Source organism: Macrobrachium rosenbergii, chromosome 5 (assembly GCF_040412425.1).
Source record: "Macrobrachium rosenbergii isolate ZJJX-2024 chromosome 5, ASM4041242v1, whole genome shotgun sequence".
NCBI lineage: Eukaryota > Metazoa > Arthropoda > Malacostraca > Decapoda > Palaemonidae > Macrobrachium > Macrobrachium rosenbergii.
In genome coordinates, this window is record NC_089745.1 from 52,392,074 (window position 1) to 52,415,374 (window position 23,301).

General features: G+C 35.3%; 1 protein-coding gene across 4 annotated transcripts in view; it reads left to right on the forward strand.

Annotated features, from left to right (window-relative positions):
- Positions 1 to 23,301, forward strand: part of LOC136838781 (kinesin-like protein KIF20B) — a 113,904-nt gene that overhangs the window by 89,224 nt on the left and 1,379 nt on the right. For all 4 annotated transcript variants that reach the window (XM_067104307.1, XM_067104306.1, XM_067104309.1 and 1 more), the window contains one exon: positions 6,747 to 6,867. In XM_067104307.1, the coding sequence (XP_066960408.1) occupies positions 6,747 to 6,867 (121 nt within the window). The remainder of the gene's footprint in view (positions 1 to 6,746; positions 6,868 to 23,301) is intronic.

A 23,301-nucleotide genomic window follows, 5' to 3' on the forward strand; every position in this document is an offset into this window, starting at 1 on the left:
TGACATGGTGCATATTTGAATGTATACACACACACACAGGTTGAAAAATATATGTATATAATAGTATTTTACTTTATTGGGTATAATACTGTTGTACATTAACCCTTAAATGCCGACTGGACATATCGTACGTCGACTAAAATTGTCTGTCGGGTGCCGAGTGGACGTACCGTACGTCGACTACAAAAAAATTTCAACCTTTGGTAAAATTTGACTCGACCGAAATGGTTGAAAAACGCAATTGTAAGCTAAAACTCTTACATTCTAGTAATATTCAATCATTTACCTTCATTTTGCAACAAATTGGAAGTCTCTAGCACAATATTTCAATTTATGGTGAATTTTTGAAAAAAACTTTTTCCTTATGCCCACGCGGTAACTCGGCCGAAAATTTCAGAAATTCTTTTGTCATTTTGTCGTAATTTTTGCACCGTTTTATATTAGCCACTACATAAAGTTTTATATGTGAAAATACATAAAGTTTTATATGTGAAAATGTGTGCAATTTCATGTAAAATGCAACAAAAAACAACCCATGGTTGGAGCTTTTATCAGTTTGGAAATATTTTCATATAAATCACGATAAGTGCCAAAATTTCAACCTCCGGTCAACTTTGACTCGACCGGAATGGTCGAAAAACATAATTGTAAGCTAAAACTCGTACATTCTAGTAATATTTAATCATTTACCTTCATTTTGCAACAAATTGGAAGTTTCTAGCACAATATTTTGATTTATGGTGAATTTTGAAAAACTTTTCCTTACGTCTGCGCCGCGTGTAACTCTGCCGAACATCTCAGAAATTTTTTCGTCACTTTGTGTAATGTTTGCACCGTTTTATATTAGTCGTTACATAAAGTTTTATATATGAAAATGTGTGCAATTTCATGTAGAATACAACAAAAATAACTCATGGTTGTAGCTTTTATCAGTTTTGAAATAATTTCATATAATTCATGATAAGTGCCAAAATTTCAACCTTCGGTCAACTTTGACTCGACCGAAATGGTCGAAAAACGCAATTGTAAGCTAAAACTCTTACATTCTAGTAATATTCAATCATTACCTTCATTTTGCAACAAATTGTAAGTTTCTAGCACAATATTTCGATTTATGGTGAATTTTTGAAAAAAAACTTGTTCCTTACGTCTGCGCAGTAACTTGGCCGAAAATCTCAAAAATTCTTTCGTCACTTTGTCGTAATGTTTGCACCATTTTTCTAATAGCCTTTATATAAAGTTTTATATATGAAAATGTGCACAATTTCATGTAGAATACAACAAAAAATAACTCATGGTTTAGCTTTTATCAGTCTTGAAATATTTTCATATAAATCACGATAAATAGAAAAAATTCGACCTTCGGTCAACTTAACTCGACTGAAATGGTTGAAAACTGCAATTGTAAGCTAAAACACTTGCAGTCTAGTAATATTCAATCAATTACCTTCATTTTGCAACAAACGGGAAGTCTCTAGCACAATATTTCGATTTATGGTGAATTTTAGAAAAAAACTTTTTACGTCTGCGCGTTACGAATTCATGCATCATTTTGTAATAATATTTTCTCTGTGTTGCTTTGATCGTTTTACAATTTGTTATATACCAAAATCATTGCAATTTAGTGTACAATACAAAGAAAAAAAATAACTCATTAGCTTTAACCATTTTGCTCACAGCGCAATTTGTATACAATTATATATGAAATTTTTTTTCACGCTGTCATATATTTTAATATTTATATATGATAATGATATTTTTTCATTTCTGATGGTTGCATACTAAACTTCAGGCAATGACAAAAAAAGGAGCCAAAAATGAACTCTTAATCTTAAAAACTAAGCGTGCTGTGATTTAAAAAAAAAAAAAAAAATTCCGCTTCGGCACTAACTCCTGAACGCTGCCGGCATACGGCAGACACTTTTGTAAATAGAGGCGCAGCGTTTAAGGGTTAAATAAATTTCAATAAATATTCTGTACCAGAGAAAGAATTGGAGAGGATCAAGGCAAAGTAAGTCACAGTGTTTTAGGACTTTTAAACAAACAGAGATGTTTATGGTCTTTTTTTTTTTCTAGATCTACTCACATGTCTTGTAAGCATAATTAGGGTGAACTGTTGTAATTAGCCTTATGTTACCCTATGCTGTGCAGTACTGTATTGAACATATTTTATAACATATTTATAGAATCTATTCATTTAGCAGATATACCTATGAAATTGAATAAGTTAATATTTTAGATTGCATGATATTTGCAAAATAATAGTTAGGATAGGCTATTAATTACATTTCAGTACTTATCAGGAGGGCTGACCGCCAATTGTTTGTTAAGTTCAGATGTCAGCTATCATCCATTGCCACAGAACTTTTTCTCTTGTCATAGTGCCTTATTTGTTGTGGTGAGAAAGGCATTATGAACAAAATATGTATTTGTTTCAGTGCATACCCATTAGTACTTTTTTTTTAATATTCTCAGACATTTCAGTTTCTGTTCAAAAGAAGTAATACATTGTCAGTCAGTTGTGAAGCCTTTGTGTTTCTCTGTGTCACAGCTCACAGCACTTATTAATTCCCCTAACTCTCTTCCTTATACTTCTTGGATTGCATGAAATCATCTGTTTTTCATAATTTCATTTTCAGATCTTCAGTGATATTTGCTTATGCATTAGTTCATTCATTATAAAACTTCTGAGATATGAGCACACATGTGCAGGGTAGAAGGCTTTCCTTTTGTAGTGGTTGGTAACTAGTGAAGAAAATTTTCATATTTACTGATTTTTTATGTTACATATTGAGATATTTGGTATTTTTGATAGTTTTTACACTATTTTCAAGTAAGTGCTAACTGTAGTGAATGGTTGGTTGGTTAGGTTGTTTTCTACATTAGCGTCAGTTTGATTCATTGTTAACTTTAGGTTTGCATATATATATACATTAGTTTTAGTTCATGTAGTTGAATGATTTTAAAGGAGTAAGTGTGCTCTTCCCCTCCCACCACACAGTTTTTTCCTTGGTTCAGTTGTAACAATGATGTTCATTTGTTGTTTTGTTAAAGGGCCTTCCTGTATGTATTGGTTTTATCTTTGTGGAGTAACTGCTTGTATTACAGTGTAGTTTCATATATTTTCTTTGGTTAACAAACATTCTAGTTGTTTATGTTCTTGATGTGTTCCTCATTTTTTACTTTGTATTTTGCATATATTTTTCATGTTTGTTAGCAGGCTGTGCCCTAAGTTGTGATTTTGTAGGTTTATTGAATATATTTTGTTATATTTTTGCTGCCCCATCTTTTGCTATGTGCATTATAGATATGCCTCAGTGGATTGGCCAATAGTTGTTCAGTTCAGGGTGTTCCCTGAGTCCACTTGTCTTACATGCCAAGAGTGGTTGCCCATCCAGTGTAACTTTTGTCTTAAGGGGGGACTAGCTACTTTGCAGTCACAAAAATTGAAATTTTAAAAAACAGCTAAAGTTCTTCCTAAAGTATTCAAGAATCCATTACAACACACAGCAAACACCATAGATCAGTTTTTGGGCTGTTGGGGCCCCTAGGGGGCACCGAGGGTGTAAGGTGCTGCCAGCCTGCTGTGTAGCAAAAACTGTCCATATTTACTCAATCATAATGCTCATTTTACCCAGTGAAAATAAGTGATCACAGTATGGAATCAGCTTTTCTTGCAACTCTGGTTGTTATGGTGACAGTTGTGGGGATAAAGGCAGTTACTCAGTAAATGAAGCTTCAGTTGTCCTTAGGAAGGCAAAGGAAGAGTATATTTTTCCGTAATTCGCTCCATACCCAGCCCCATTGAGTCTCTCTAAACTTTAGGGGCCATTATCTCAAGTTATTTTTGCAAAATCAAATATTCATGTAAAATCCAATATGTGCTCTATTTTTTTAAACTTTAGCATTCTGTTAATACTTCTTAGGCAATTTAATGGTTACTCAGATATTTCCAAATATAAAATAAAAAAGAATAAAAATGCTTTGTAACTGAATATTTAATGACGTCATTTGGACGTGCATAATAATGTGGCCACACCATACGGTATTTAGATAATTAAGGAAAGCTTTTTATGACAGAGCATTTAGACACTTTCAAGCTATTCAGAGAAAAAAAATTCATTTATATTAAATAAATATTGAGGCTGCTACAACGAAAATAGTGAATATAAAGTTATTTTTATTTTTAATTTTTAGCTTATGTATTACTTTATTCTTTCTATTTGGATTTTCTGTTTTATTTCTTTACCAATTACTATACAGAAAACAAACTACTTTTGTGACCTAATTGCTACATAACTCAAATCTCAGTTTGTGGATGGTTGTTGTAGGAACTGTTGTGATAGGTGGACCGATGAATCATTTCCAATGAAGAGCTTGTGGTTATAGGTATCCTGAGGGACCACTGCCCTCTGTGTGGCCTTCGTAACATTGATTGTCATTGTTATCACCACCTGGTGTGGTTGACCTGACTGGGTGGTTGTGTAGGTGGGGTCTAGAGTGTTGTATTTATTTGCTGTTTCTTGTAGCTCTCATTGATTTTCAGTGGCAGCGGGTTACTTTAAAGTAGGTACAGAAGTTTTATTTGCTGATGCTTTGGCATATAGTTGGAGGGCTTACCTTAACAGTTGGGAGGTAATGCCAGACCAGGAGGAGCATAACAGCTTCATGGAACAGAAGGCCCCCCCCTTTTTTTTTTCTTTTTCCAGTCACTCACCACGTCATTGGAAGGCAAGTTTAGTGGAGTTCTGGTAAATAACTCCACTGCAGTGGCCTACCTCAGGTACCAAGAAGGAAAAGCACACAAACCTCTGTATAATCTAGCAGTGGTGATCTCAGTGTGGGCAGTAGCCAATGGAGTAGAGGTTTTCCCAAGGTTCATGCCAGGAAGCAGAACTTCATCACAGAGTACCAAAGCAGGCAAAAGCAAGTTCTGCTTTTAGAGAGTTTTGTTCAGTGCAACCAAATCCAGAATTTTGAAAGTAAAGAGGCAATGCTTCACAGTGGGACAACCTAAACATTGTAAGTACTGTACTACATCCCATTTAGTTTGGTCAAGGTTTCAGCCACACCAAAATAATTTATGGTTCAATGTGGATGCATCAAGATTGGAATATATGTACTTATATGACCCTGCCAACTTGTAAGAGATTAGTTATGTGACAACTTAGGCGCTCAGTCCCTTCATGTTAGAGGTTATGCTATGCAGAACAGAGCAGATACTTTAGTAGATATGTGAAAGGATGCCATTCCGTATTCAACACCTGCATTCTTGAGTGCAGCCCTCACTGTATATCTGCAGCTCCAGAATTTGTCAGTGGCTGCAATCATAAGCTACAGAGTATTACTCACAAGTGCAGGAGCTTTGGGACATTAAAGTAATTGTGTCTAAGGACCTTGCAAGACTTTTCTACCACTTAGAGAAGGGAATTGCTCTTAGGAGACAGTTTAGCCACCTAACAGGGACCTTTCCAGTCTCCTGAAGCCCAAAGTCCTTTTTGAGCAGCTTTCAGAGTTGCCTCCTCACCATCTAAACACAAAGACTGCCTTCTTGCAAACCTTTGCATATTTTAGTCTTGTGAGCAAGTCACTCTGTCAGGCAGTCACTCTTGCCAAAGATGGGTCTTTGATTTGCCTGTCTTTGGTCCTAATAGTGTTACCTAATCACAAACAGCTTGTACTTGGGAATGCATCATTTCTCCATTTGTCATGCAAGCTTTGACTTCCACTTACAATGAAGGCAACCTTGTCTGTCATGTGAGTGCCATCCATCACTACCTGAAGAGGACTGGACATTTAAGGGGTTGTGATTATAGATATTCTTATCACAGTAGCTGAGGAAACATGTCTCTCAGAATACATTGCCCTACTGGCTTAGGCAGGCCTTCAGTTAAGTATTCATGGATGTTTCAAAAGATGAGGCTAGCCAAATAAGAGTTATAGTGCATGAGACCAGGTGTCTCTCTACTCCCCAGCCTTCAAGAGGGCATCGACATTATAGATGTCATAAATATAGATACATGGAGATGCCATTCAGCTATGGAAGTGTTAATTGGTGCTAGGACATTTTACCAATTGCAGATGATGTATTGCTTGCTTCTTCATCCTCTGCCTTATAATCATCATCCTTGTTCATTCCTTGTTCATTCAGAAGAGATGTAGTCTCCTGGGGTTACATGCTTCTTAGTCTCGCATGAGTGATAGTTGATAGCAGCTTTTTTATCTATATTATTATTGCAAGTACAGCCTTGCCTTACCATCAGGGTTGCCAGCTACTTACAATTCCTGTGAGAATGCCTTGGACACTTGTGTCTGAACATGTTCTATCCTTCAAACCCTTGCCACTACATTTGCATTTAGGCCCTTGAATGCACCCCATTTACACAAAACAATGAAGATAGTTACTACCTACCCATAGGTCATAAGTGAGTATGCATGAAGTTCATAGCATCTCTGCTTCTCCTGACTATTATACATAAGAATATATTGTTGGGGACATTTAGACTTGAATAAGGACTCATGATCGATGGCTTTGTATGAAAAAATTTGTTGTACGGAAGAAAACATGATTTTTAAGTAGATATTCCTGGAATTATTTTGTAACTAAATTAATAACTTTCAGTTTTAGGCACATAATCCCCAATATAAGAATATTAAAGTAAAAGGAGGGTATGTATTTTAAGGAACATAAAAAAATCTTTATTGTATTTAATGTATAATTTGCTTACTCTGAGATTTTTTTCCAGCTTAGCTAATCAAAGTCAAGAAAACATAGAACATGATGACTTAAAGACTCCACATCAAAAACAAAAACGTCATTTATTCAAATCAGTCAATGATGAAATTTATATGGGATCTCCAAACTTGGTAAGTATCTGTTTCCATTTAGTATTACACTAAGTTGTAGTAGAAAACTGAGTAAGTGTCACATGGATACAGGTACCATGGATTGCATTATGTGCAATTTTTTTTTATGTATTTGCAGAATTATGGCAAAAATTTGTAAAAAAACATAGGTAATTAAAGAGAAGACCAAAAATTTGGTGGCTGCACCCATGGAAAGCCACTAGCTTCTATTTTTATGAGAATGAAATTCCTTAAACATACAATTGACCCCCAGTATTCACGGGGGATGTGTACCACTACCCCTTGTGAATAGCTAAAATCCACAAATACTTAACACTTTCCTGTCCAATTGACGTAATATTACGCAATACCCCCTACCCCCCTTCTTTTCTGACTGACGTAATTTTACGTAAAATTTACCAACATTTTTCGTACATGTGGTAGAGGTAAATTTTTTTTATTTTCGGACAGTTGGTGGTTTCCATAGGCTAAAGCATACCTTGGACCGTGTAACTCAGGCATCAATACGCCAGGCAAGCAGTTCCTATACTGTGCATGCGCAAATCCCTGGCATAGTAAATTTCTCACAATGAAATCAGCTGATCCTACCCACGCTTCTCTCTCGTATCTTACATTTTTTTTTTTATAAAATGTAGGGTTACATTATTGGAAACACACTGTTTCGTACCCTCTTTTTCTATAAATTTTTTAGTTCCTCTACTGTGCATGCGCAAATCCATGGCGTAGTAAAATTCTCACAATGACATCAGCTGATCGCACCCACACAGGCCTGGCAGGCCACACTTCTGTCAGACCATGCGTACGAGGTTGGGTAAACACGTGTGGCTGTTTACATACAGTGACGTCAATCGAGAACAGTTTCCAAGCATTAGTGCATTTTGAGCTATTTTTCATGATACGATTTAATGTTGACAATGTTATAACGATAATTTTTAACATTTTTTTCGTTTCGAACAGCTTATAACATCAAAATGAAACTGTTGCCGTTACCAAAGCCATTTTTCTTGACTCTCACTTTATTCCTCAACCTTCCTCTACATTTTTGTATATTTACAAAGTAATTTCTATGAAAATATCCGAGCTAGGGCTCTTCAAAAAAAATGTCTAGCGATAATTCTCACCGTATGCCGGGCAGCGCTCTGTTTCTTACCCCTATTTTCTATCAATTTTTCACCAACTGGACTTATTCGTTTTTCATTCATTTATATGTCGATATTTAGAGAATTTTCTTGGCTTTCTCATAAGAAATAATTCATTCGCCTAACTGTTATAGTTTTTGAGCTACAAACAATAATGTTGACAACGGTAACTTTTTTTTTTGTGATCAACTTATAACGTCAAAATGATACTGTTGCCATTACCAAAGCCATTTTTCTTAACTCTCCCTTTATTCTTCAACTTTTCCTCTACATTTTCGTATATTTACAAAGTAATTTCTATGAAAAATAACCGAGATAGGGCTCTTCAAAAAAGATTTTTTTGTAGCGATAATTCTCACCATACGCTGGGCAGAGCGCTCTGTTTCTTACCCTCTTTTCTATCAATTTTTTCACCAACTGGACTTACTCGTTTTTCATTGTTTTATATGTCAATATTTAGAGAATTGTGTTAGCTTTTTCATAAAAAATAATTAATTCGCCTAACTGTTATAGCTTTTGAGCTACGAACGATAATGTTGACAACGGTAACATTTTTTTTCATTTCGATCAATTTATTACATCAAAATGTAACTGTTGCCGCTACCAAAGCCATTTTTCTTGACTTTTCCTTTATTCTTCAACTTTTCCTCTATATTTTCGTATATTTACAAAGTAATTTCTATGAAAAATAACCAAGATAGGGCTCTTCAAAAAAATATTTTTCTAGCGATAATTCTCACCATAGGCCAGGCAGAGCGCTCTGTTTCTCACCCTCTTTTCTATCAATTTTTTGACCAACTGGACTTATTCGTTTTCCATTGTTTTATATGTCAATATTTAGGGAATTTTGCTGGCTTTCTCATAAAAAATAATTCATTCGTCTGACTTTCATAGTTTTTGGGTTACGAATGAAAATATAAAAATAAGTAAAGAATTTTTTTTTTCACTAAATAACTCACATTTTTTCGTATTTAGAGGGCTGGGACTCTTATTCTGACTATTCCACCATAAAATATAAACATTTAGAAAAAAAGGACAGCAAAATGAACGTTGTTGGCATAAAATTTCTATTTTTGCTGAATTTTTGAAATAATTATATTTTCGCACATTCGAGCGCTCCCAGACACATTGGGGCTCATGTACCCTCAGTGATGTGATAACTAAACAGATAGGAAAGGGTTAACACCCTTATAAAAATGCTTATAACTGCCTATTTTGATAGTTCAAAACACCAAAAAACCCTCTAAATGTGCTTATACTTGAATATTTTGATAGTTTTATCACAAAAAAGTGCATTTAGTCAAGAAAATGATGTGAAAATACAGTAATTTGTAAATATTTTTCTATGAAAAACTCTGTGAATAGGCAAATTTTCCATGAACAATGTGTATATATGTTCAGCAGAAGTCCACGAGTAGGTGAAGTCACAAATCTGGGACTGCGAATAGGCAGGGGTCCACTGTACAGTTGCAGAAAATTTGACAAAAAATTGTTCTTATGGATTCACTTGTTGGTCCTACCTTTGTTGAAACTTTTTCATTGCAAACTCATTAATTGTAAATGGCCTTATTCTTTGCAGTAGATCTCCTAGCCACTCCAGTTTACTAGTTCTGAGAGAGAAAGACCCCACTGTGCATGCCCAGACCATGCTGTGCCATCCCACAAGCTGTCATTCTTCTATGCAGCTGTTTTGTGTAGACATATTCTAATCCGCTCTTCCGGGATTCGCATCCTTTTAGTTTTGTGTGTTGCTCTCTTCATTTGTTCATTTAGCCGTTACCTTGCCTCCATTTTGATGGTTAATTGTAAATTTTTGCATGGTTTCATAAATGCTTCTTGCCTTCCAGACCAATGGTATCATTTGTTGCTGAATGGTTACTGTGAGTACTTAATTTTGTTACAGTGAGTAATTTCCATAATTCTTTTGTCTGGGAATTGCTTGTTCATTTTTTCATTTTGTCCTGATTTTTTGCTACCTTCAGTAATAATATTAATATTGCTTTTTAGTGATTAAACTGTGACATTATGCATTTGTGTATCTTGTTAGCTTCACGGTAATGTTCTTTACTACAGTTCTGCATTTTACTTTTCATTGTTGATATTAATTGAAAGTTATTTCTCTTTCAATTTTGCTTGGTGAATGATTAGAATTTTTGGTCATTTTGGGATTTGTATTCATTCCCCATTATTTGTGTTTGCATATTAAAGGGGAATTTTAATGGCCATTAATGCTTTGTGTATATAATTTCGTGCTTATTTTGTGATTTGTATTTGCTCCCAATACTTGTGTTCTTGTATTTATGGGGAACTTAAGTATGAAATTCACTATGAGAAGGGAGGCTGTAGATATGTAGATTTGTGGAAGACATAGAACAGGAAAGGCACAAGTAGCAGAATTTCAGTCATTTTTGTCACAGCAATAAAGCCAATGCTGAGTTCATTATGCCACAGTGTACTTGTTAGGGTGTAGGGAGTTATGTTTGCAGCTCCTTAATGGATCAGCATTTAGTGTCCATGTAGAGGGGAACAGTATTTTTTACTGAAGGGTTGCCCAGTGTGTGTGTGAAATGGTCCATTCTTCAGTTGTTTCTTTATTCCCAGAGGAGGGCTTACAAGCATTGTAAGTCCAAGACCTCAGGAGATTCTTCCTCTATCTTTTCCACATCAAGTTGTGCTGTCGCTGCTGTGGTCAAGATTCAAGTTTCACTGGATGAGGCTTTTGTGTTTACAGTGCCTAATCCTCATGCCAAGAGCAATGAGAGAAATGACTGTGTCTTTGGATTGGATGTGTGACTCACTCCTGGTTTCTTGATGGTTGAGACTTCATTCTCTTTGTGACTGCCAAGTTCCCTTGATTGTAAAGATTTTAGTGATCTTAGGAATCTGTGAGACCAGTTTCCCTTCAAGGCTCGTGGTGGGCATGGCAAGTACATCATAAGGTTCTTGTAGAGACTGTAAGTGAAAGCTTTGTTAGTGCTTTTAAGTTTGTTTGAGAAACTGGCCTTCTATAGCAAATTCCAGTTTTAATTATTACATTTTGATTCAGGGAGTATAAGTGGTCATTTAAATTATAACTTTAGTTCTGTTTCTTATTTTGCAGTAGAAGTTGTCCTTTAATTCATTTCCTCATTGGGCAGGTGGTTTCCATTCTCAGCTAGCACTCTGCTGGCTGTGTGTTCGAATCTCCGACCGGCCAATGAGGAATAAGAGGAATTTATTTCTGGTGATAGAAATTCATTTCTCGCTATAATGTGGTTCAGATTCCATAATGAGCTGTAGGTCCCGTTGCTAGGTAACCAATTGGCTCTTGGCCATGTAAAATAAATCTAATCCTTCAGGACAGCCCTAGGAGAGCTGTTAATCAGCTCAGTGGTCTGGTTAAACTAAGGTATACTTAACTTTTTCCTTTAATTCTGCATCTTATTTTTCAGCAGTTGTACTTCTGTAACAAAATCAAGTTGTATATTTCATCCTTTTTAATAACTAGTAATTTTTACCATCTGTATAATATTTTGTACTTGCTCTTAGGATTAAATGACCCAGACGGTCACAGCAACACATAGCCCCCCAGTTTTTTATCTACTTCACTTTGTACTAGCTCACTGATTTGATGCTGAAGAAGAGAGTAAGGGATTTCAGTTATTAAACACATATCTTTTACTGAAATCTTGAAATGTTTTGCAAGAAATTGAGTTCTACAGCAATGTGGCTACCATTTTCAGTGTGAGGAGCTCTTCCTTACTTTTAACTTTGTCATCTAAGCCTGCCCCAGAGTGCAAGTCTCCCTTCAGACCTTATCAGTAAAGCAGCCAGCGCCCTCATCCTTTCTCACCTGTGACAGCAGTGTTCTTAATTCATTTTACAGCTACAGGTGCCATCTCAGTGTATGAATCCTAGGATGCCTGTTTATTCTGGAGGGGCAGCCATTTCTAGCTGAAGTCTGTGGCATATACCTCCTCTTTAGGAGAGGATGGAGGTGCCAAGTCATGATCCAAATTAGCACCACCTTCCATTCCACCTGTCCAAGAACCAGTTCCCTTTGAGTCTTACTAGCCCAGCAGGAAGAAATTCCATGCACTGAATGAGGATGTCTCCACCATGCTCAAGGAGAGAGCCATCAAAGAAATTTCACCTGCCACCTCTTTGGGCTGAAGGCTTTGGAGTTTGGTAAGTCAGTCACTTACATCAGCCAGCTGAACAAGTTTCTTTTTAACTGACTTCCTTGATGGAAGCAGTTAATTTATTGAGATAAATTTGGAAGGGAATATTCTCACCTCATTTAGCCTAAAGAACACATTTTCACATTCTCATACTCCCAGTGTGCAGGATTTACTTCCACTTTGTGTGGCCTGGTCACACTATCTAGGCATTTTTGCTAATGATGACTGGATGGTCATGGCAATGCCAAAAGAGGATCTCTCTCATTACTTGCTTATTTTCTTGAGTCTTGGGGTTGCAGGTCAACTTGGAGGAGACTTGTGTGTCCCCTTCCACTCAATCCATGTATCTGAGGATGTGGATTAACACTACAGGAATAGATGTCCCTGTCCAAGAATGACATCCCCAGAGATTTTCAATGGTGGTCCCTGCAGAACGGTGAAGACCTGGCAGATGGCTCAGACACTTGATCTCACAGAGGAAATTGTTTCCTCATAACCATTTCCCATTTCAGGACTTTTTTTCTGCTGCTGCAGCTTGCAGATTACTGGAAGGCCATGTGCATGTTAGAAAATTTCAGGCTCCTGTCACAGATAAGGTTCTGACAGATCTTCGGTAGTGGGAGTAGAAGGGAGATATGTTGTATAAGGTTCCTCTTGCTCCTGACCTGGAGGTACTGATAACCACTGATGCACTGGCTGGAGGGAGGGGAGCTTCTGGTCAAGTCAGTTGTCATTAGATGAATAACAGAGTATCATCATCTTCAAATTATATCCTCTCCTCATCAGTCTCCAACATTTGACATCTTGTCAGTGTGTTTTATTGGGATGATGGCCCACAGGCACATACTACTTCATGAATCAAAGGGGCACTCATTCAGTCTGTCACCTAGCATTGGAGATCTTTGCTTGAACAGAAGAGCATATCTGTATTGAGCCAAAATTCATGGTTGTAGATGCCTGTAGCAGGAACTGTCATATTCTTCCATTGGAGAGGTTGCTTTATCTGCATTTTGCAGGGTCCTTTGGCAAATGAGGGGCACTCCATTGGTAGACCTGTTTCATCATAACTCAGTGCCAGGTTCCTGCTGTGTGGGTTGATGCTGCTGGATCATGCTGTGGTTTTAAGACAGATTTGATGCCTATGCTTTCTTACCCTTTGAATTGATCCTTCAAGCATGGTTAAGTTTTAGTCATCATGAAACTCCCGAAGGACTCTCATTTCATCATTTTGGCTCTAGCAGAAGAGGTTCACAGATCTGGACATTGTTAACATCAATTCCAAGGCACTTGCCAACTTCCAGTTTTCAATCATGTGGAATCCCTTCATCATAACTCATGAAGGTTATCCAGCCTTTTTAGAGAGGTCGCTGTAAGTGATATTGCTACTGCATGTTGAAATTTAAATTTGTTATTAGAGACATATATTTGTGATCAACCTACTGATAGTATTTTGCCTTGGTGGAACCAGTTCAGAAGTTTTGCTTGGTGAAAATAATGGGTACACCTCCATTCTACTCCCAGCCTAGCAGACTTCTTTTTATTTCTACAGTGTATGACAGAATTGTTTGTATTTCTGCAGGATAGACAGTTAACCCTTAAATGCCGACTGGACATATCGTAAGTCGACTAAAATTGTCTGTCGGGTGACGAGTGGACGTACCGTACGTCGACTACAAAAAATTTCAACCTTCGGTCAACTTTGACTCAACTGAAATGGTCGAAAAACACAATTTTAAACTAAAACTCTCACATTCTAGTAATATTCAATCATTTACTTTCATTTTGCAACAAATTGGAATTCTCTAGCACAATATTTCGATTTATGGTGAATTTTTGAAAAAAAACTTTTTCCTTACGTCCGCGCGGTAACTAGGCTGAAAATTTCAGAAATTCTTTTGTCATTTTGCTGTAATTTTTGCACTGTTTTATATTAGCCATTACATAAAGTTTTATATATGAAAATGTGCACAATTTCATGTAAAATACAACAAAAACAACTCATGGTTGTAGCTTTTATCAGTTATGAAATATTTTCATATAAATCACGATAAGTGCCAAAATTTCAACCTTCGGTCAACTTTGACTTGACCGAAATGGTCGAAAAACACAATTGTAAGCTAAAACTCTTACATTCTAGTAATATTCAATCATTTACCTTCATTTTGCAACAAATTGGAAGTCTCTAGCACAATATTTTGATTTATGGTGAATTTAAAAAAAAAACTTTTTCCTTACATCTGCACGGTAACTCGGCCGAAAATCTCAGAAATTCTTTCGTCACTTTGTCGTAATGTTTGCCGTGTTTTTCTAATAGACGTTACGTAAAGTTTTATATATGAAAATGTGTGCAATTTCATGTAGAATACAACCAAAAATAACTCATGGTTGTAGCTTTTATCAGTTTTGAAATATTTTCATATAAATTACGATAAATAGAAAAAATTCGACCTTCGGTCAACTTTAACTCGACCGAAATGGTCAAAAACTGCAATTGTAAGCTAAAACACTTATAGTCTAGGAATATTAAATCAATTACCTTCATTTTGCAACAAACAGGAAGTCTCTAGCACAATATTTCGATTTATTTTGAATTTTTGAAAAATTTTTTTTTTTATGTCCGCGAGTTACGAATTCATGCATCATTTTGTGATAATATTTTCTCTGTGTTGCTTTGATCGTTTTACAATTTGTTATATACCAAAATAATAGCAATTTAGTGTACAATACAAAGAAAAAAAAATAACTCATTAGCTTTAACTGTCTTGCTCACAGCGCAATTTTTATACAATTATATATGACATTTTTTTTCGCGCTGTCATATATTTCAATATTTATATATGATAATGATATTTTTTTTCATTTCTGATGGTTGCATAGTAAACTTCAGGCATTGACAAAAAATGAGCCAAAAATGAACTCTTAATCTTAAAAACAAAGCGTGCTGTGATTTTTTGAAAAAAAAATTTTTTCCACTTCGCCGCCAACTCCCGAACGCCGCCGGCATACAGCAGACACTTTTGTAAATAGAGGCTTGGCGTTTAAGGGTTAATATGGTTAGTGATTAAGGCTTAGGGTCATGGTAGCTGAATTGTACCACTGGTGACTTCTGTCACAAATTGACAGATTTTCACAAAGTACATGACCTTATTATCACTTTGAGCTAGGGAGGGGCATAGGTCTTCCTGCTGAATCATCAGAAGCCAGAGTTCTGGCTCGTTTACATACCACTTGGATGGGGAAGGGCTTGGATGCTGATTGTGTATGCTCAATGACAAGGGAACTGTGCAACAATGTACTGACCTGTCTGGCTTCCAACCTTCAAACCTTTATTTTTGTGTTCTCACTTAGATCTTCATGCATTTTGGTGTAGACTTTGCAAATGGTTGTGACAATTTGTTACCTGCTTCATTACTAGTGCCAGTTTATTTTCAGGTCATCAGTGAGACCTCATACATAGTTGGAATTCGGCCATGTTGCATACCTTGTCAAGGCCTTCATATGAGTATCCTCAGAATTTCTATGGGTTCAGACTTCATCTTTTAAATGTGTCAGTGAACTCTGATTTTTGGCTAGTCTTCAGTTGGACTTTTCTATGCCCTTCATAGGCAAGACACAACTCCTTATATATCCTTTGCTGTTCCAGCTTGTGTTTTGTCTTAAGAGGATGACCACGTTTTTTGTTTAACCATGACTTATTTTCAGTATGAGTTTCTTATCTCCAACTTACTCTGCTTCTTCAAACTCAAAGGATATAATCTCCTTTTGACTCCATCAGGTGATATTTCTGCCTTATGTTGATGTTTTGCTGAAGACTTTTGTTTTGACTAAAGATAGAGATTTATGAGGCTGCCATTCATACATCAGGTATACTGGGACTGACAGCAACCGCAGCTGGTCATTTTGTTTTATGGGAGAAGAATTATGTGTATTTATCCAGTGTGTTTCTGGCAAATTGAAGGTGTGACTATTCCAAGGTTTTTGTGTCCCTGCATCTCATGTTGCTGCCAAGTGCCTGGCCAATTGCTTACTAGTCTTCTGATGTAAAAATTACCATGTTACTAACTGGTAATCCAAGGGGGCTGCCTGCTAGCTCAGGGCATCAGGTTTCTCAAACTAGCAGACACCAGAGCAATAGACTTGCACTGCGGTGCATGTCCTGTTATCATAGGGCAACTCCTTTTTGAGTAGCATACTGAACCTATGTCATCATAGGGGATCTCATAGGATGTTCCCTCTGTTGATGATGAACTTTCTATTGACAGTACTAGGAAATCTCCTCTGTCAATGGTGCGAAGTCTGTTTTGACAGTGCACAAGTTGACAGTAGAGTACTTTGCATGTATCTGCATAGATCATCGTATCATAGGACTTCCCCTGGAGTTTTCCTATCATCTTCTCTGTATAGTGCTGATGAATGGGGTTGCAGTAGCATGCTCAACATAGATGTTAATCAGACATATTCCTGGATGAGAGATGTATGTCAGAAAAGTTCCTCACTGGAGTCTGTGTCCATGTGCGGGTACAGGAGTTTGTCTTCTTTGGCAACGTGAAGTGATTGAGCATGCCTACTTTACCTTACCAGTTTCTACTGCCAGATTGGTTTTAATACCAGTAACGGTATACAATAGCACTTGTATTTAGAGGACTGATCTATGCTAAACCACTTTCACTTATGGTATCAATGAGATGTTACTGATTAAGGACAGTGATGTTGATCGAGACCCTGATCTCTTACTTTTCTAGTTGCTTTCTTCTTTACCGAGATAGGTAAGAAGATGAGACTTATAAGATGTTGGGCCTTTAGAATACACGTCTGAAGTATTCCGGGAATGATATCAGACGTGCATTGATAGATACCTTAGTTTCTTATCTGAACAGGTCTGTCTATCAACTAATCTGGAGACTTAAGTTCTAAAACTCATTTTCTGTCAAGGAAGGGTGTCTGGAGCCCCTTTCCTTGGTCCCCTACTGTTACGTTACTCCTGTGAGGAGTGGGAAATGCAGGCAATAATTGCTGCTTACAGTCCTCAGTATGATAACAATGACACCATGATATGAACATGGTCCCCAAAGGTCTTTATGTCCTTCCATGTCAGGTCTGCGACAACAGTGGTAGTACTTGGACAGACAGAAGTACTTTCGGTATGATGGCCAACAAGGAATCAAAAGCGAGATGGATGAAATGTCAGCACTTTTTTGATGAAATCATGGGATAGGACAGTTGATCTTGATTTCCTGTTGTTGGCTCTGCTCTGATCTGCTTATTCTACATATTGGAAGGTAATCAGTTAGATTGATCATTTTCCTTCAATAGTCATGTGGCACCAAAGACATTATGACTTCTGTGTTACCCCCATAATCTAGTCTTTCTTCCCAAAGCTAACGACTAGTTTGTTAGGTTCAAGTTGCCCGAGATTAGGTTTAAGTTGCCCAAGAAACAATGGCACAGGGATCCTTTCTCTAGCTAGGGAACCGATCAACAAAGCATACTTTGAAACTTCCTACTGGACATCAGTACGTTTCGGGTAGGATCTCTAGAAGGCAGAGTCATCCATATGTCTGTCACATTCAGAAAGGACATGTAGTTCAAGTACTAGGATAGAATGTATTTATGAAATTTGCATTCATATCCTCTTACCTTGGAGTGTTGACCATAGGCAAAGGGATCATTTCTCTACCTAGGGAATGAGTTCAGAGGTCTGGTGAAACAAATCATTTATAACTAACTAACTATCTAAGGGGAATTCCTGATGGTCTGATGGTCATCAGTACATTTGAGGCAACATCTCTAGGGGCCACAGTCATTCATCGATCTATGGCATTCAGGAAGAACCTGTCAATCTGGTACTTGGATGGAATGTAATTGCAAAGTTCACATTCATATCCTTTTACCTTGGGTTATTGCCCATGGGTCCTTGGATCCTTGGTGGATGCTCAATAAGTCATGTAGTTTACCCAGCTCTTAAGGACAGGTTGCATCTTGCCTAAGGTGTGCAGCTACAAGGGGAAGGTGCGGGCAGGACTAGCTTCCTACCTTCCTCTTCCAGTGGACAGAGGAAGAGTGAACAAGCCGTCACGAACTGGACTGGCTTGCATGCAGGTGATCTTCATGACTGAGTTTCCTGTCTATAATCCAGTTTTGTTTGGATTGATAGATGCATTTCCTACCTTCTCTCTAGTAAGTAGATGGAAAGACTGACTATGGGCAAGCCAGTTGGTTGGTTTTAGCTACATAGTCTTCAAAATTGTGGGTTCGTCCGTACCTTTCGAATCAAGGGTTTTCATGCTTTCCTTTTATTCGAAGTCCCCAGAAGTCTGGCAGTTGAACATCACACATGTTCAACAGATCAGAGGTATGGTACCCTTCCTTTGCTCTTTCATGACCAGGAAGAGAATACCAGGTGAGCCAAACTACCAGCCAGTTCAGAGAATTACTTGGAATCCTCCCTCTAATATGGTAGTAAGTCTCAATATGTAAAGACCAAGGGTTTGTATTCATGTAGGAACAAATGACAAATTTTTAATTAATTTGTATTTTTCCAAACATACAAACATTAGATCTTTACATAAAAGGCCTGCCTCTTACCACCCCCTCATTCTTTTACCTGGGCCAAAAGGTAAACTGAAGAGATTGAATGCATACTGGTTGAGTGGGTGGTACTCCTGCCCCTACCTCAGGTAATTATTACCATAACTGCCTTGCAAAAGTTTCACAGCTGGACTTTCCAACTTTCATATGTAAAGACCTCAGGTTTGTATGTTAGGAAAAATACAAATTAATTAAAAATTTGTCATTTTTCATAAAATTGTAACCAGCTAGCTATTCGTGAGAGTTGTTATGAAAGGTTACAGTTTCAGCCAGTGTCTGACTTTATAGGTTGTTAACTTGACATAACTAAAATATTTCAGTTTGAATATTCATAATTTGTCATGAAAAATAAGCAAAAAACTATAACAGTTCTGCTGGCTATGCCAAATATGGTAATGTTCAGTTATGGTGCAAAATCTAGGGAATTTATGCAACGTGTAGCTGGACTTACTCAGTGTGACTCTAAAAGCATCGCCTGAATGACTGTTGTTACGATATGTGTTAAGAAAAATTTAGAATTTCAATATATTGTTATTTTATAACAGATTTATTAGTCATTTGGTGTTTTGCAGACACACATGCACACACACGCACATGTATGTACATGCAACACACACACACACACACACACACATATATATATATATATACAAAATTTATCATTTATCAATTGCATATATATACTATCAGTTGTAAGAAATTTACTTTATAGTGTCTGTACATGAAGGTTGTTAACATTGGAATAACATATAAAATATTTTAGACAGTTGAAAATATTCTATTTTTTGTATAAATTTGTATTTTGCATAAATAAAAAAATAGCTAAATATTTGGTCTTCTGTTCTTATTCAGTAAATGATCTGCCCATTACAGTAGCCATTTTTCTGTACGTGTCTATCCATATATATATATATATTTATATATAATTAATATATATATATATATATATATTTATATATATAAATATATATATATATATTTATATATATATATATATATACAAAACATACATACATACATACATACATACATGCATTACATACACACATACATATATAGACTGATATAAAATTACCCATTGTCCCAATATGATGAAAAGTTAATTTGTTTTTTCTTATGTAGAAGCAAAACAGAAAGAATATTAATTTTTATACTTGTACTCTAAAAAATGATTTCCTTTTACAAAATATTTTTCACCAAGAAAAGGACACTATTAGTTATTACATTGCTTTCAACATAAAATATAGTTTTTTTTTAAGATTAATGATTTTCATTTTTGGCTCATTTTTTTGATCATTGCCTGAAGTTTAGTATGCAACCATCAGCAAAATGAAAAAAATATCATTATCATATATTAATAAATATTTGGAATATCATTTGATGGAAATAAACCTCAAAAAAAAAATCTACAACGGAAAATCCTATATTTTATGTTTGTCCATAATAAAAATAATACAGAAGTAAAATGTTTACCAAACTGATTTATTTTTCTACTGAATTTATATAAATATAATCTAGGTTAAAAGGATAGCATTTTTGTTGATCTAATGATAATGTTTTCTATTTTTACTGAAAGAAAGAAAGAATTAAAAAAAAAATGCCCCTTTGCCAGCATATGAAGATTATTTTCAGTAATAAATTGTTTAGTTAATGTTCTAGTTTAATTTAATTAATTGCAATATATTACAATAATATTTTGGTATTTTGATTAAATTTTGGATACTTGAAAAAATTTTAAAATCGATCAAAGTCCCCAACCATAGAGAAAATCAATTGTTCAAAAATTTGTCATTTTTCAATTGTATATTATCAGTTGTAAGAAATTTACTTTATAGTGTCTGCTATAGGTTGTTAACTTGGAACTAAAATATTTCAGTTGAATATTCATTTGTATGAAAAATAATCAAAAAAGCTTAACAGCTATTAAATAAAAAGTTTAACAGCTGGACTTTCCAGCTTCGCTGAAAGTTGTCCGTATGTTAAGACTTTCAGGTTTGCGTTAGGAAAAATACAAATTAATACAAAATTTGTCATTTTTCAATTGCATACTATCAGTTGTAAGAAATTTACTTTATAGTGTCTGCTAGAGGTTGTTAACTTGGAACTAAAATATTTTAGTTGAATATTCATTTGTATGAAAAATAAACAAAAAGCTCATATGGATGTGTAGTAAATGTATTTGCCATTTGGAAATTAACCCTTTAACGCCGAACCCTATTTACAAAAACCATTTGCCAGGCGTTCGGTGAGTTAAAGAAAAAGTTTTTCAAAAATGACGCTTAGTTTTTAAGATTAAAGTTCAATTTTTTTTTTCTAGTTTTTGCAATCATCAGAAATGATCATTATTATAAATATTAGAAATATTTCAAAAAAAAACTTGTATATAATTGATACAAAAAGCTACAAAACTGTTAAAGCTAATGAGTTAATTTTTTTAGTTGTTGTAAATTGATGATTTTGGTATGAAATTTTAAAACGATCAAAGCAACACAGAGAAAATATTATCATATATAAAACCATAAATTGAAATATTGTGCTAGAGACTTCCCGTTTGTTGAAAAATGAAGCTAATTGATTAAATATTACTAGACTGTAAGTGTGCAAATAGTTAAAGTTGACGAAAGTCGAATTTTTCTATTTATCATGATTTATATGGAAATATTTCAAAATTGATAAAATTTCTGAGTTATTTTTGTTTATTGTACATGAAAGCACATTTTCATATATAAAACTTTATGTAACGACTAATATAAAGCGGTGCAAAAAGACAAAAGAATGTAAGGAAAATGTTTTTTTAAAAATTCACCATAAATCGAAATATTGTGCTAGAGACTTCCAACTTATTGCAAAATGAAGTTAAACGATTGAATATTATCTAGAATGTAAGAGTTTTAGCTTACAATTGTTTTTTTTACCATTTCGGTCGAGTTAAATTTGACCGAAGGTTGAAATTTTGGCAGTTATCGTGATTTATGTGAAAATATTTCAAAATTGATAAAAGCTACAACCATGAGTTATTTTTTGTTGTATTCTACATGAAATTGCGCAAATTTTCATATATAAAAGTTTATGTAACGACTAATGTAAAACAATGCAAACATTACGACAACATGACGAAAGAGTTTCTGAGATGTTCGGCAGAGTTACCGTGCGCAGAGCGTTAGGAAAAAATTTTTTTTTCAGAAATTCACCATAAATCAAAATATTGTGCTAGAGACTTCCAGTTTGTTGCAAAATGAAGGTACATGATTGAATATTACTAGAATGTAAGAGTTTTAGCTTATAATTGTGTTTTTTACCATTTCGGTCGAGTTAAAGTTGACCGCAGGTTGAAATTTTGGCAGTTATTGTGATTTACATGAAAATATTTCAAAACTGATAAAAGCTACAACCATGAGTTATTTTCTGTTGTATTCTACATGAAATTGCGCACATTTCCATATATAAAACTTTATGTAACGACTAATATAAAACAGTGCAAACATTACGACAACGTGATTTGAAAGAATTTCTGGCGCGGATGTAAGGAAAAGTTATTTTCAAAAATTCACCATAAATCAAAATATTGTGCTAGAGACTTCCAATTGGTTGCAAAATGAAGGTAAATGATTGAATATTACTAGATCGTAAGAGTTTTCGCTTAAAATTGCGTTTTTTGACCATTTCGGTCGAGTCAAAATTGACCAAAGGTTGAAATTTTGGCAGTTATCGTGGTTTATATGAAAATATTTCCAAACTGATAAAAGCTACAACCATGGGTTGTATTTTGCTGTATTGTACATGAAATTGCACACATTTTCATATATAAAACTTTATGTAACGGCTAATATAGAACAGTGCAAAAATTATGACAAAATGACGAAAGAATTTATGAAATTTTCGGCTGAGTTACCGCCCGTGCGTAAGAAAAAATTTTTTTCAAAAATTCACCATAAATCGAAATATTGTGCTAGAGACTTCCAATTTGTTGCAAAATGAAGGTAAATGATTGAATATTACTAGAATGTAAGAGTTTTTAGCTTACAATTGCGTTTTTCGATCATTTCGGTCGTGTCAAATTTGACCGAAGGTTGAAATTTTTTGTAGTCGACGTATGGTACGTCCACTCGGCACCCAACAGACAATTTTAGTCGACGTATGATACGTTCAATAGGCGTTTAAGGGTTAACTTCTTTCATGAGGCCTGCAAATAAAAAAATTAATCCTGCATTGAGATGGAGATATTCATTATTAAATATAAGCTTTGCAGTTTAATTTTCATATTTATTCATATATCTTCAGGAAAAGACATTCTTTTGTTAACAGTGGGAAGCGCAACAATCATCAGCTGCATGGTTATTCACAAAATTCCGACTTTTTCAAGCCTGAAGCCTATGAGTTAACAAAATGGTTTAACCAGACTAATTCAGTGACTTTCACAGGGTGAAGGAACCCATAAAAATCTACAAATACCCCTGATCTACAAATACCCATTTAGTTCAGGGATTGTATGTTGTACTCTATTGCCAAGCTTTGGAATTATCTACTAACTTTTCATCTTTCTTGCA